This window comes from Oncorhynchus mykiss, chromosome 15 (assembly GCF_057628025.1).
Source record: "Oncorhynchus mykiss isolate SJ-2025 chromosome 15, ASM5762802v1, whole genome shotgun sequence".
Taxonomy (NCBI): Eukaryota; Metazoa; Chordata; class Actinopteri; order Salmoniformes; family Salmonidae; genus Oncorhynchus; species Oncorhynchus mykiss.
In genome coordinates, this window is record NC_143036.1 from 73,913,449 (window position 1) to 73,927,500 (window position 14,052).

The following is a 14,052-nucleotide window of genomic DNA, read 5'->3' on the forward strand; positions in this document are numbered from 1 at the left end:
CCATCCAGGCCTGGATCTCCTCTCTAACAGACAGAACTGTCAGAGTTACAGTACCATCCAGGCCTGGATCTCCTCTCTAACAGACAGAACTGTCAGAGTTACAGTACCATCCAGGCCTGGATCTCCTCTCTAACAGACAGAACTGTCAGAGTTACAGTACCATCCAGGCCTGGATCTCCTCTCTAACAGACAGAACTGTCAGAGTTACAGTACCATCCAGGCCTGGATCTCCTCTCTAACAGACAGAACTGTCAGAGTTACAGTACCATCCAGGCCTGGATCTCCTCTCTAACAGACAGAACTGTCAGAGTTACAGTACCATCCAGGTCTGGATCTCCTCTCTAACAGACAGAACTGTCAGAGTTACAGTACCATCCAGGCCTGGATCTCCTCTCTAACAGACAGAACTGTCAGGGTTACAGTACCATCCAGGCCTGGATCTCCTCTCTAACAGACAGAACTGTCAGAGTTACAGTACCATCCAGGCCTGGATCTCCTCTCTAACAGACAGAACTGTCAGGGTTACAGTACCATCCAGGCCTGGATCTCCTCTCTAACAGACAGAACTGTCAGAGTTACAGTACCATCCAGGCCTGGACCTCCTCTCTAACAGACAGAACTGTCAGAGTTACAGTCCCATCCAGGCCTGGATCTCCTCTCTAACAGACAGAACTGTCAGGGTTACAGTACCATCCAGGCCTGGATCTCCTCTCTAACAGACAGAACTGTCAGAGTTACAGTACCATCCAGGCCTGGACCTCCTCTCTAACAGACAGAACTGTCAGAGTTACAGTCCCATCCAGGCCTGGATCTCCTCTCTAACAGACAGAACTGTCAGGGTTACAGTACCATCCAGGCCTGGATCTCCTCTCTAACAGACAGAACTGTCAGAGTTACAGTACCAACCTATCTATACCTGTAGTCCTATGTGTGTCTCTACACCTGTAGTCCTATGTGTGTCTCTACACCTGTATGACTGTGTGCAACCAGCCCCAGGTCAATAATACATTATTCTATACCTTCGTTATTCTCCATGTTCCTTTTATGACATGGGGTTTTCCAGTAAACCTGCAGCACACTGATGAACTCTAATGAGATGAATCCAAAGGTATCAGTTGTTTTCTGCCAGCTGTAGCTCTCCGGTGAGAGGAAGTCATTATAACGTTTCACAGTGTGCTAGTTCACTCTGATCTAAGACAATCACCTAAAACATCAGTGATGCACACACGTGTTGGCTGTTTGATGTGTCTTTCATCATTCCAACCATCACAGCCTGGCTCTGTGAAGATCAGCCTGGCTCTGTGAAGATCAGCCTGGCTCTGTGAAAATCAGCCTGGCTCTGTGAAAATAAGCCTGGCTCTGTGAAGATCAGCCTGGCTCTGTGAAAATAAGCCTGGCTCTGTGAAGATCAGCCTGGCTCTGTGAAGATCAGCCTGGCTCTGTGAAGATCAGCCTGGCTCTGTGAAGGTCAGCCTGGCTCTGTGAAGATCAGCCTGGCTCTGTGAAGATCAGCCTGGCTCTGTGAAGATCAGCCTGGCTCTGTGAAGATCAGCCTGGCTCTGTGAAGGTCAGCCTGGCTCTGTGAAGATCAGCCTGGCTCTGTGAAGATCAGCCTGGCTCTGTGAAGATCAGCTGGATAAAGAGTTTTCTCGCTGAATAGCAACTGAATTGCGTTTAGGGATGTGGAGTTCTGTTTTTGTTCCTTTGTAGTTGAAGCAAACACAGATGTTCTGTAGCGTTGGCACGGTGATAAACACTAGAGAGAGGTGGGGGGGGGGGGGTGTAAACAACAGACTTGTTTACAGCCACTGGAACCATCTAATCTGTGTGGTTGAGTTTTTATTTGACATGTGCAAGGAGAGCTAATCGCTCTGTGGTCAGATGGAGAAACATGGATGGCTTCCCAGATGCTGATTCTGGTCCACGGCTTTAGGCAGATGATTATTGAAAGAAGGATTTTGTTCTCTCGTAGCTGTTCTCTACTGGGAAGATCAGCGGGACCAAAGCAGCGAAGCTCAAAGCCAGTTTCAGCCTGCTCCATGACACCTTGAAAAGGTAAGTGATCTCATCTCTCCCTGTCCATAGACGCTCCTTACATGTTTACATGGATAACACAAGCCACTCTGTATGAGGATTGGACTGGACCTGTGCCATATTATTGACCCATCAGTACCTGTTTAACTTGACCCATCAGTACCTGTTTAACATGACCCATCAGTACCTGTTTAAAATGACCCATCAGTACCCATCAGTACCTGTTTAAAATGACCCATCAGTACCTGTTTAACATGACCCATCAGTACCTGTTTAACATAACCCATCAGTACCTGTTTAAAATGACCCATCAGTACCTGTTTAACATGACCCATCAGTACCTGTTTAAAATGACCCATCAGTACCTGTTTAACATAACCCATCAGTACCTGTTTAACATAACCCATCAGTACCTGTTTAACATGACCCATCAGTACCTGTTTAAAATGACCCATCAGTACCTGTTTAAAATGACCCATCAGTACCTGTTTAACATAACCCATCAGTACCTGTTTAACATGACCCATCAGTACCTGTTTAAAATGACCCATCAGTACCTGTTTAACATGACCCATCAGTACCTGTTTAACATAACCCATCAGTACCTGTTTAACATGACCCATCAGTACCTGTTTAACATGACCCATCAGTACCTGTTTAACATGACCCATCAGTACCTGTTTAAAATGACCCATCAGTACCTGTTTAAAATGACCCATCAGTACCTGTTTAACATAACCCATCAGTACCTGTTTAACATGACCCATCAGTACCTGTTTAAAATGACCCATCAGTACCTGTTTAACATGACCCATCAGTACCTGTTTAACATAACCCATCAGTACCTGTTTAACATAACCCATCAGTACCTGTTTAACATGACCCATCAGTACCTGTTTAACATGACCCATCAGTACCTGTTTAACATGACCCATCAGTACCTGTTTAACATAACCCATCAGTACCTGTTTAACATAACCCATCAGTACCTGTTTAACATGACCCATCAGTACCTGTTTAACATGACCCATCAGTACCTGTTTAACATGACCCATCAGTACCTGTTTAACATGACCCATCAGTACCTGTTTAAAATGACCCATCAGTACCTGTTTAACATGACCCATCAGTACCTGTTTAACATGACCCATCAGTACCTGTTTAACATGACCCATCAGTACCTGTTTAACATGACCCATCAGTACCTGTATACACTGAATATACAAAACATTATGAACATGATATTGTTTCCATGACAGACTGAACAGGTGAATCCAGGTGAAAGATATGATACCTCATTGATCCACTTCAATCAGTGTAGATGGAGGGGAGGAGACAGTTTAAATAAGGAGTGTTAAGCCTTGAGACAGTTGAGACATGGATTGTGTCTGTGTGCCATTCAGAGGGTGAATGGGTAAGACACAAAAAGTGCCTCTGAACAGGGTCTAGTAGTAGGTACCAGGAGGACCGGTTTGTATTGAGAACTGCAACGCTGCTGGGTTTTTCAAGCTCAACAGTTTCCCGTGTGTATCAAGAATGGTCCAGCACCCAAAGGACATCCAACCAATTTGACACAACTGTGGGAAGCATTGGAGTCCACATGGGCCAGCCTCCCTGTGGAACTCTTTAGACACCTTGTAGAGTCCATGCCCCGACACATTGAGGCTGTTCTGAGGGCAAAAGGGGGTGAAACTCAATATTGGGAAGGTGTTCTTATTGTTTTGTAGACTCAGTGCATAACTACCCTCGGACGCCTAGTTGAGGTGAAAGTCTGGTCCCTACCAGCATCTGTGTCTGTGTGCCACTAGGACCTGTGTGATTCCCCTCCTACCTGAGGGTGATGAGCTGAGCCAGCTGACCACATCTCTGCCCTGTCATATGACCCATAAGTACCTGTGTCTGTCTGTGACTCCCATCTCCACACCCCAGCTCTCAGCAGTCAGAGACCTGTCTGTGTCTGTCTGTGACTCCCATCTCCCCACCCCAGCTCTCAGCAGTCAGAGATCTGTCTGTGACTCCCATCTCCCCACCCCAGCTCTCAGCAGTCAGAGATCTGTCTGTGACTCCCATCTCCCCACCCCAGCTCTCAGCAGTCAGAGATCTGTCTGTGTCTGTCTGTGACTCCCATCTCCCCACCCCAGCTCTCAGCAGTCAGAGATCTGTCTGTGACTCCCATCTCCCCACCCCAGCTCTCAGCAGTCAGAGATCTGTCTGTGACTCCCATCTCCCCACCCCAGCTCTCAGCAGTCAGAGATCTGTCTGTGTCTGTCTGTGACTCCCATCTCCCCACCCCAGCTCTCAGCAGTCAGAGATCTGTCTGTGTCTGTCTGTGACTCCCATCTCCACACCCCAGCTCTCAGCAGTCAGATATCTGTCTGTGTCTGTCTGTGACTCCCATCTCCACACCCCAGCTCTCAGCAGTCAGATATCTGTCTGTGTCTGTCTGTGACTCCCATCTCCACACCCCAGCTCTCAGCAGTCAGAGATCTGTCTGTGTCTGTCTGTGACTCCCATCTCCCCACCCCAGCTCTCTGCAGTCAGAGATCTGTCTGTGTCTGTCTGTGACTCCCATCTCCCCACCCCAGCTCTCAGCAGTCAGAGATCTGTCTGTGACTCCCATCTCCCCACCCCAGCGCTCAGCAGTCAGAGATCTGTCTGTGTCTGTCTGTGACTCCCATCTCCCCACCCCAGCTCTCAGCAGTCAGAGATCCGGCTGCTGCAGGAGGCCAAGCGGTTCAGAGCAGAGCTGGAGCGCCAGCAGAGAGATCTGGAGACGGCTGAGCAGTTCCCTGAGGGGCCGGACACAGAGGTCAGCCGTATGAGACAGCAGCTCCTCAAGTTCCACAACGACCTGCGACAGGCAGAGGAGAGGGACTACCAGATGAACTACCAGCTAGAGTGGTGAGGACACACACACTGACTAGAGCCTAGCGTAGAGAGAGAGAGAGATTGTTTGTCTGTCTGTGTGTGTGTGTGTGTGTGTGTCTATCTGTCTGTCTGTGTGTGTCTGTGTGTCTATCTGTCTGTGTGTCTGTCTGTCTGTGTGTCTGTCTCTCTGTGTGTCTATCTGTCTGTGTGTCTGTCTGTCTGTGTGTCTGTCTCTCTGTGTGTCTATCTGTCTGTGTGTCTGTCTGTCTGTGTGTCTGTCTGTCTGTGTGTCTGTCTCTCTGTGTGTCTATCTCTCTGTGTGTCTGTCTCTCTGTGTGTCTGTCTGTCTGTGTGTCTACCTGTCTTTGTGTCTGTCTGTGTGTCTGTCTGTCTGTGTCTGTCTCTGTCTGAGGTTAAGGCTATGCCCAGCTCTTGAGCCACTTTAGTCCAGTTAGTCCTGGAAGTGGTATGTGCGGCATGTAGCCCAGGGGTAAGAGCGTTGGGCCAGTAACTGAAAGGTCACTAGTTCGAATCCCTTAGCGACAAAGTGAAAAATCTTCCATTGTGCCCTTGACAAGGCACTTAACCCTAATTGCTCCAAGGTTGCTGTTGATAATGGCTGACCCTGGCTGTGACCCCAGTCTCTGAGGGTGTCTCAGGGGGATATGCAATAAACACATTTCCATTTCACACACGCGTATAATGAAACAGGACAAATATAACCCAATGATTCATTATTATTAGGTGTGCCTCTGGCTGTAGCCAGCTGTGTCACTAGTCTCCTCCACTTGTTCTCAACAACACTCCTGTCCTTGTGTCCGAAAGGTCAAGCACGCCTCCGAAACACAGCACGGAAAAGAACGCCGCTGTCCTCTCTCTGCACAACACACACAGTTAGAAAGGCCACGGAGAGGCCATTGGAACATTGCTTAGCAACTGATGAAACAAGCTTGTGTAAAAAACTAAGAAAGAGGACATGAAAGGAAAGGTCTCTTCATCAGTCATTTAATCAGCAAGGACTAGAATACGGCCCTGGCTGTCCCAAATGGCACCCTATTCTCTATATAATGCACTACATTAGACCAGGGACCATAGGGCTCTGGTCAAAAGTAGTGCACTACATAGAGATTAGGGTACCATTTGAGACGTACACTATGATTCACCAGGGACGGGGCCTAGAACACATTGTTCCTGAAGATATGACCTTCCTATCTGTGGGTAAATTATATTCACATTGTTCCTGAAGATATGACCTTCATATCTGTGGGTAAATTATATTCACATTGTTCCTGAAGATATGACCTTCGTATCTGTGGGTAAATGATATTCACATTGTTCCTGAAGAAATGACCTTCCTATCTGTGGGTAAATGATATTCACATTGTTCCTGAAGAAATGACCTTCCTATCTGTGGGTAAATGTTGTTCCTGAAGATATGACCTTCCTATCTGTGGGTAAATGTTGTTCCTGAAGATATGACCTTCGTATCTGTGGGTAAATGTTGTTCCTGAAGATATGACCTTCCTATCTGTGGGTAAATGATATTCACATTGTTCCTGAAGATATGACCTTCCTATCTGTGGGTAAATGATATTCACATTGTTCCTGAAGAAATGACCTTCCTATCTGTGGGTAAATGTTGTTCCTGAAGATATGACCTTCCTATCTGTGGGTAAATGTTGTTCCTGAAGATATGACCTTCGTATCTGTGGGTAAATGTTGTTCCTGAAGATATGACCTTCCTATCTGTGGGTAAATGTTGTTCCTGAAGAAATGACCTTCCTATCTGTGGGTAAATGTTGTTCCTGAAGATATGACCTTCCTATCTGTGGGTAAATGTTGTTCCTGAAGATAAGACCTTCCTATCTGTGGGTAAATGTTGTTCCTGAAGATATGACCTTCCTATCTGTGGGTAAATGTTGTTCCTGAAGATATGACCTTCCTATCTGTGGGTAAATGTTGTTCCTGAAGATAAGACCTTCCTATCTGTGGGTAAATGTTGTTCCTGAAGATATGACCTTCCTATCTGTGGGTAAATGTTGTTCCTGAAGATAAGACCTTCCTATCTGTGGGTAAATGTTGTTCCTATTGTTAAGATGAGAAGGCCTACAGCAGTAATTGAAATATGAGGCTAAATGAAAACCATTGCCTACATTGCATTCTGACTAGATGTTGTAATGAACTCGGCTGTCTCTTGTTGTATATTATCTTGTGGATGCGTATAGCTCTGACAGTCCGTTTGGCAGCCTCCTCTCTTCCCCTGGTGAACTACCCTCCATACGACAGACAGATGCTCACTGGGAAGATATGTCTTCAGATGTGCAATGTTAAGCCCTTGATCCCAAGCCAGACAGATAAACAGGAATTCAACTGTCAGTCATTTTAGCTTCAAATGCATTATTTACAGATGACCAGGAAGCAACACAAGTGCTGTGAAAGTAGCCTGGAGGGCTGTCTATCCACCCAGCAATTTCTCACTGAGGATATTTTATAAGTGTCAGGAATGTAATATCTACCACTGGACTTACATACCTGAACCCTGTTAACAGTTGACCTCAGTTGAACCTTCCACATAGTAGCAACCACTGTTTCACTCAGATGTTGCCAAGAAACTCTCAGAATTTGACCAACACTTTTCTGAAAGCAATACATATTTTCAGTATGGCTACATGGCTATATTTCCCTGCCTGTTTTTATCAACTGAGTTACAGTAGAACCCTGGTCGTCTGTCCTCCACCACTGTGTTAGGTGGTTGAGCTAAGGCTGAGGCAAGGTTACTTGAGCCTATTGCACAGCCACTTGCTTCTTAAGCTTGGCGTCAACGTTGGTCACTTTTTCATCTTCTCTGTATTTCTGAGAATTTATGTTCAAGTTCCTTCCTCTTGTTCCTTCCTCTAAATCAGGGGTGTCGACATCGTTCCATGGAGGTCCTAGTGTCTGTGGGTTTTAGGTTTTTCTTTTCAATTAAGACCTAGACAACCAGGTAAGGGGAGTTCCTTACTAATTAGTGACCTGAATTCATCAGTCAAGTACAAGTGAAGAGTGAAAGCCTGCAGACACTCGGCCCTCCGTGGAAGGAGTCTGACACGTGCTGTAAATGATGCCGTGTCTGTTTACAGTCTCACAGAAGAGAAGCTTTGCCTGGAGAAAGAGTATGAGTCTCAACCCAAACCAGTTGTAAGTATCTCAGTGCAACAGTCACAGATTCATCTCCCGTTGATAGTCATTCACGTGATCTGTCCCATCATACACCTGTCACCACAGCATGGCATTTCTTCATGTCACCTATAGCAGTAAATCCCTCATTTAGAAGCAGAGAAATGACACACACAGTGAGAGGACAGAGAAACAGACGGTGTCTTCGCCTCGAGGCATCCTTGTCCAAATGCTTGATTGATGAGGCTGGCTTCTTGACGGTTCAGTCTCCTCGTTGTCACTGGGTTGTGGTACCATTCATGGTTCTGTGTCTACCACTAAGAGAGGCCCGATCATTGATCTAATGATATTTTACATTACTCCTTTAATTAACTTGTTATTACAGTTGGTTTGGTTACAGTTAAATAGTAGTTACTTTTTAACACCCAGTACAGCTACACTATAATCACATGGATGTATATAATCAGACTCCCAGGAAAGTCACGACCCAACTATTACCTTTGATATCCCCTTCAAATAGCTGGCACAGTACTGTGTGTGTGTCCATGATTTGCACTTGCATGAATGTGTATTTGTGTCAATGTTGATGTATTTTGTATGTCCCACAAGCCATTGCTCCTGGTGTGTCCTCAGGAGCTGGAGAAGCGTGCGAAGGCCCTGAAGGACAGCAGTGAGGAGCTGAGGAAGGAGGTGTCTCAGAGGAGACAGGAGATACACAGCCTGCTGGAGGACATGGAGGCCAGACACAAACTGATGACCAGGGAGCAGAGAGAACTGGACCACAAGAAGGACAGCATAGTAAACAACCAGGTGACAGGTTGGAGAGGACAGAGGGTGGGTAGAGGGTGGCAGAGGGAGGGTAGAGGGTGGGTAGAGGGAGGACAGAGGGAGGGCAGAGGGAGGCAGAGGGTGGTAGAGGGAGGCCAGAGGGAGGACAGAGGGAGGGCAGAGGGAGGACAGGGGGAGTGGCAGAGGGTGGTAGAGGGAGGGCAGAGGGAGGGCAGAGGGTGGTAGAGGGAGGGCAGAGGGAGGGCAGAGGGTGGTAGAGGGAGGGCAGAGGGAGGGCAGAGGGTGGTAGAGGAAGGGCAGAGGGAGGGCAGAGGGAAGGCAGAGAGAGGCAGAGGGTGGTAGAGGGAGGGCAGAGGGAGGACAGAGGGAGGGCAGAGGGAGGACAGGGGGAGTGGCAGAGGGTGGTAGAGGGAGGGCAGAGGGAGGGCAGAGGGAGGGCAGAGGGAGGACAGGGGGAGTGGCAGAGGGAGGACAGAGGGAGGGCAGAGGGAGTGGCAGAGGGAGGACAGAGGGAGGGCAGAGGGTGGTAGAGGGAGGGCAGAGGGAGTGGCAGAGGGAGGGTAGAGGGAGGGCAGAGGGTGGTAGAGAGGTGTTAGAGAGTGGTAGAGGGTCAGTCTTGTGTTTAAAACAACATAGAGAAGGGCATTATCTACCATTGAAGTAGAAGAGCTCATTAGTCTTCCTATAATGTCCTTCTCTACGGTGTGTTGTCTTGTGTCACCAGGCTGAGTTGGCCCAGCTTATGTCTGTGCCTGGCCAGTTGGGGAAGGAGATTGAGAGGATCAACAGGAAAAAGATGTACGTAAGATGTGGCTGGCTATGAATTCATGTATTGGTGATGTGCTATACATAACCTTCATAACTAACTCTGTAGCTACTAAGCAGGAAGTAAGGCCATGTTCATGAGTCATGGAAGGGAGACTCCCAACATAAATCTTGAACCAGTCCAAGGTTTTTGGGGCACCTACCAAGAGTAAACGGTTAACCCTACAGACCAATGTCTCTGTCAAAACTGTCTGGAATGACGTCTTTGCAGGCTGTTTTGCTCGCTGGGTTAGGCCTACAGTCTACCAGCCTGGTGTCATGTATGTCTTCCTCTGTGGTGGCCAGGGAGGTTGAGAAAAGTAAGGCGGCCCTAGACGAGCAGCTGTCTGAGGTGGCGGCTCTGCAGAAGATGACGGAGGCCCGCTGTCGCTCCCTGGAGGAGGAGAAGAGGGAGGTGAGGAGGCAGGTGGAGGGGCGCAGGGCACACCTGGAGGCTGCCGAGAGGGAACACAGCATGCTGCAGAAAGAGCAGGAGATGACCAAGGAGAAGGAGGTCATTATGATGGGACAGAGGTACAGGACTGGCGGCAGACAATGTCCATGTATCTAGAGCAGCATCTGTATGCAGCGATAGTACATACAGTTGAAGTCGGAAGTTTTTCACAATTCCTGACATTTAATCCTAGTAAAAAATTCCCTATCTTAGGTCAGTTAGGATCACCACTTTATTTTAAGAATGTGAAATATCAGAATAATATAATTATTAATGTTATTATTATTATTTATTTCAGCTTTTATTTCTTTCATCACATTCCCAGTGGGTCAGAAGTTTACATACACTCAATTAGTATTTGCTTGCATTGCCTTTAAATTGTATAACTTTTGGGGTAGCCTTCCACAAGCTTCCCACAATAATTTGGGTGAATTTTGGCCCATTCCTCCTGACAGAGCTGGTGTAATGAGTCAGGTTTGTAGGCCTCCTTGCTCGCACACGCTTTTTCAGTTCTGCCCACACATTTTCTATAGGATTGAGGTCAGGGCTTTGTGATGGCCACTCCAATACCTTGACTTTGTTGTCCTTAAGCCATTTTGCCACAACTTTGGAAGTGTGCTTGGGGTCATTGTCCATTTGGACCAAGCTTTAACTTCCTGACTGATGTCTTGAGATGTTGCTTCAATATATCCACATCATTTTCCTCCCTCATGAAGCCATCTCTTTTGTGAAGTGCACCAGTCCCTCCTGCAGCAAAGCACCCCCACAACATGATGCTGCCACCCCCGTGCTTCACGGTTGGAATGGTGTTCTTCAGCTTGCAAGCCTCCCCCTTTTTCCTCCAAACATAACGATGGTCATTATGGCCAAACAGTTCTATTTTTGTTCCATCAGATCAGAGGACATTTCTCCAAAATGTACGATCTTCGTCCCCATGTGCAGTTGCAAACCGTCGTCTGGCTTTTTTATGGCGGTTTTGGAGCAGTGGCTTCTTCCTTGCTGAGCAGCCTTTCAGGTTATGTCGATATAGGACTTGTTTAACTGTGGATATAGATACTTTTGTACCTGTTTCCTCCAGCATCTTCACAAGGTCCTTTGCTGTTGTTCTGGGATTGATTTGCACTTTTCTCACCAAAGTACGTTCATCTCTAGGAGACAGAACGCCTCTCCTTCCTGAGTGGTATGATGGCTGTGTGGTCCCATGGTGTTTATACTTGCGTACTATTGTTTGTACAGATGAACATGGTACCTTCAGGCGTTTGGAAATTGCTCCCAAGGATGAACCAGACTTGTGGAAATACATCCACAGGTACACCTTCAATTGACTCAAATTATGTTAATTAGCCTATCAGAAGCGTCGAAAGCCATGACATAATTTTCTGGAATTTTCCAAACTGTTCAAAGGCAGTCAACTTAGTGTATGTAATCTTCTGACCCACTGGAATTATGATACAGTGAATTATAAAGTTAAATAATCTGTCTGTAAACAATTGTTGGAAAAATGACTTGTGTCATGCACAAAGTAGATGTCCTAACCAACTTGCCAAAACTATAGTTTGTTAACAAGAAATTTGTGGATATCAAGTCACCAAGGCGAGACCCAAATGCAGACACAGAGGGCAGATGGTTGGAGTCTTACAATGTTTAATTAATCCAAAGGGGAAGGCAAGAGAATGGTCGAGGACAGGCAAAAGGTCAAAACCAGATCAGAGTCAAGACAGGCTCGAGGTCAGGGCAGGCACAATGGTCAGGCAGGCGGGTACAGAGTCCAGACAGGCTCGAGGTCAGGCACGCGGGTACAGAGTCCAGACAGGCTCGAGGTCAGGGCAGGCACAATGGTCAGGCAGGCGGGTACAGAGTCCAGACAGGCTCGAGGTCAGGGCAGGCACAATGGTCAGACAGGCGGGTACAGAGTCCAGGCAGGCTCGAGGTCTGGGCAGGCACAATGGTCAGGCAGGCGCGTACAGAGTCCAGGCAGGCTCAAGGTCAGGGCAGGCAGAATGGTCAGGCAGGCGGGTACAGAGTCCAGAACAGGCAAGGGCCAAAACCAGGAGGACTAGAAAAAGGAGAATGCAAAAAGCAGGAGAACCGGAAAAACGCTGGTTGACTTGGAAACATACAAGACGAACTGGCCCAGAGAGACAGGAAACACAGGGAGAAATACACTGGCACAGAGAGACAGGAACACAGGGATAAATACACTGGCACAGAGAGACAGGAAACACAGGGATAAATACACTGGCACAGAGAGACAGGAAACACAGGGATAAATACACTGGCACAGAGAGACAGGAAACACAGGGAGAAATACACTGGCACAGAGAGACAGGAAACACAGGGATAAATACACTGGTACAGAGAGACAGGAAACACAGGGATAAATACACTGGCACAGAGAGACAGGAAACACAGGGAGAAATACACTGGCACAGAGAGACAGGAAACACAGGGATAAATACACTGGTACAGAGAGACAGGAAACACAGGGATAAATACACTGGCACAGAGAGATAGGAAACACAGGGATAAATACACTGGCACAGAGAGACAGGTAACAGAGGGATAAATACACTGGCACAGAGAGACAGGAAACACAGGGATAAATACACTGGCACAGAGAGACAGGAAACACAGGGATAAATACACTGGCACAGAGAGACAGGAAACACAGGGATAAATACACTGGCACAGAGAGACAGGAAACACAGGGATAAATACACTGGCACAGAGAGACAGGAAACACAGGGATAAATACACTGGCACAGAGAGACAGGAAACACAGGGATAAATACACTGGTACAGAGAGACAGGAAACACAGGGATAAATACACTGGCACAGAGAGACAGGAAACACAGGGATAAATACACTGGCACAGAGAGACAGGTAACAGAGGGATAAATACACTGGCACAGAGAGACAGGAAACACAGGGATAAATACACTGGCACAGAGAGACAGGAAACACAGGGATAAATACACTGGCACAGAGAGACAGGAAACACAGGGATAAATACACTGGCACAGAGAGACAGGAAACACAGGGATAAATACACTGGCACAGAGAGACAGGAAACACAGGGATAAATACACTGGCACAGAGAGACAGGAAACACAGGGATAAATACACTGGCCCAGAGAGACAGGAAACACAGGGATAAATACACTGGCACAGAGAGACAGGAAACACAGGGATAAATACACTGGCACAGAGAGACAGGAAACACAGGGATAAATACACTGGTACAGAGAGACAGGAAACACAGGGATAAATACACTGGCACAGAGAGACAGGAAACACAGGGATAAATACACTGGCACAGAGAGACAGGAAACACAGGGATAAATACACTGGCACAGAGAGACAGGAAACACAGGGATAAATACACTGGTACAGAGAGACAGGAAACACAGGGATAAATACACTGGCACAGAGAGACAGGAAACACAGGGATAAATACACTGGCACAGAGAGACAGGAAACACAGGGATAAATACACTGGCTCAGAGAGACAGGAAACACAGGGATAAATACACTGGCACAGAGAGACAGGAAACACAGGGATAAATACACTGGCACAGAGAGACAGGAAACACAGGGATAAATACACTGGCACAGAGAGACAGGAAACACAGGGATAAATACACTGGCACAGAGAGACAGGAAACACAGGGATAAATACACTGGCACAGAGAGACAGGAAACACAGGGATAAATACACTGGCACAGAGAGACAGGAAACACAGGGATAAATACACTGGCACAGAGAGACAGGAAACACAGGGATAAATACACTGGTACAGAGAGACAGGAAACACAGGGATAAATACACTGGCACAGAGAGACAGGAAACACAGGGATAAATACACTGGCACAGAGAGACAGGAAACACAGGGATAAATACACTGGCTCAGAGAGACAGGAAACACAGGGATAAATACACTGGCAC

General features: G+C 47.1%; 1 protein-coding gene across 3 annotated transcripts in view; it reads left to right on the forward strand.

The window, feature by feature from the left end:
* Nucleotides 1-14,052, forward strand: part of LOC110531894 (coiled-coil domain-containing protein 146) — a 92,527-nt gene that overhangs the window by 21,330 nt on the left and 57,145 nt on the right. For all 3 annotated transcript variants that reach the window (XM_090201136.1, XM_090201135.1, XM_090201137.1), the window contains exons 3-8: nucleotides 1,973-2,055; nucleotides 4,726-4,935; nucleotides 8,022-8,079; nucleotides 8,692-8,868; nucleotides 9,572-9,645; nucleotides 9,958-10,185. In XM_090201136.1, coding sequence (XP_090057262.1) covers nucleotides 1,973-2,055; nucleotides 4,726-4,935; nucleotides 8,022-8,079; nucleotides 8,692-8,868; nucleotides 9,572-9,645; nucleotides 9,958-10,185 — 830 coding nt within the window. The remainder of the gene's footprint in view (nucleotides 1-1,972; nucleotides 2,056-4,725; nucleotides 4,936-8,021; nucleotides 8,080-8,691; nucleotides 8,869-9,571; nucleotides 9,646-9,957; nucleotides 10,186-14,052) is intronic.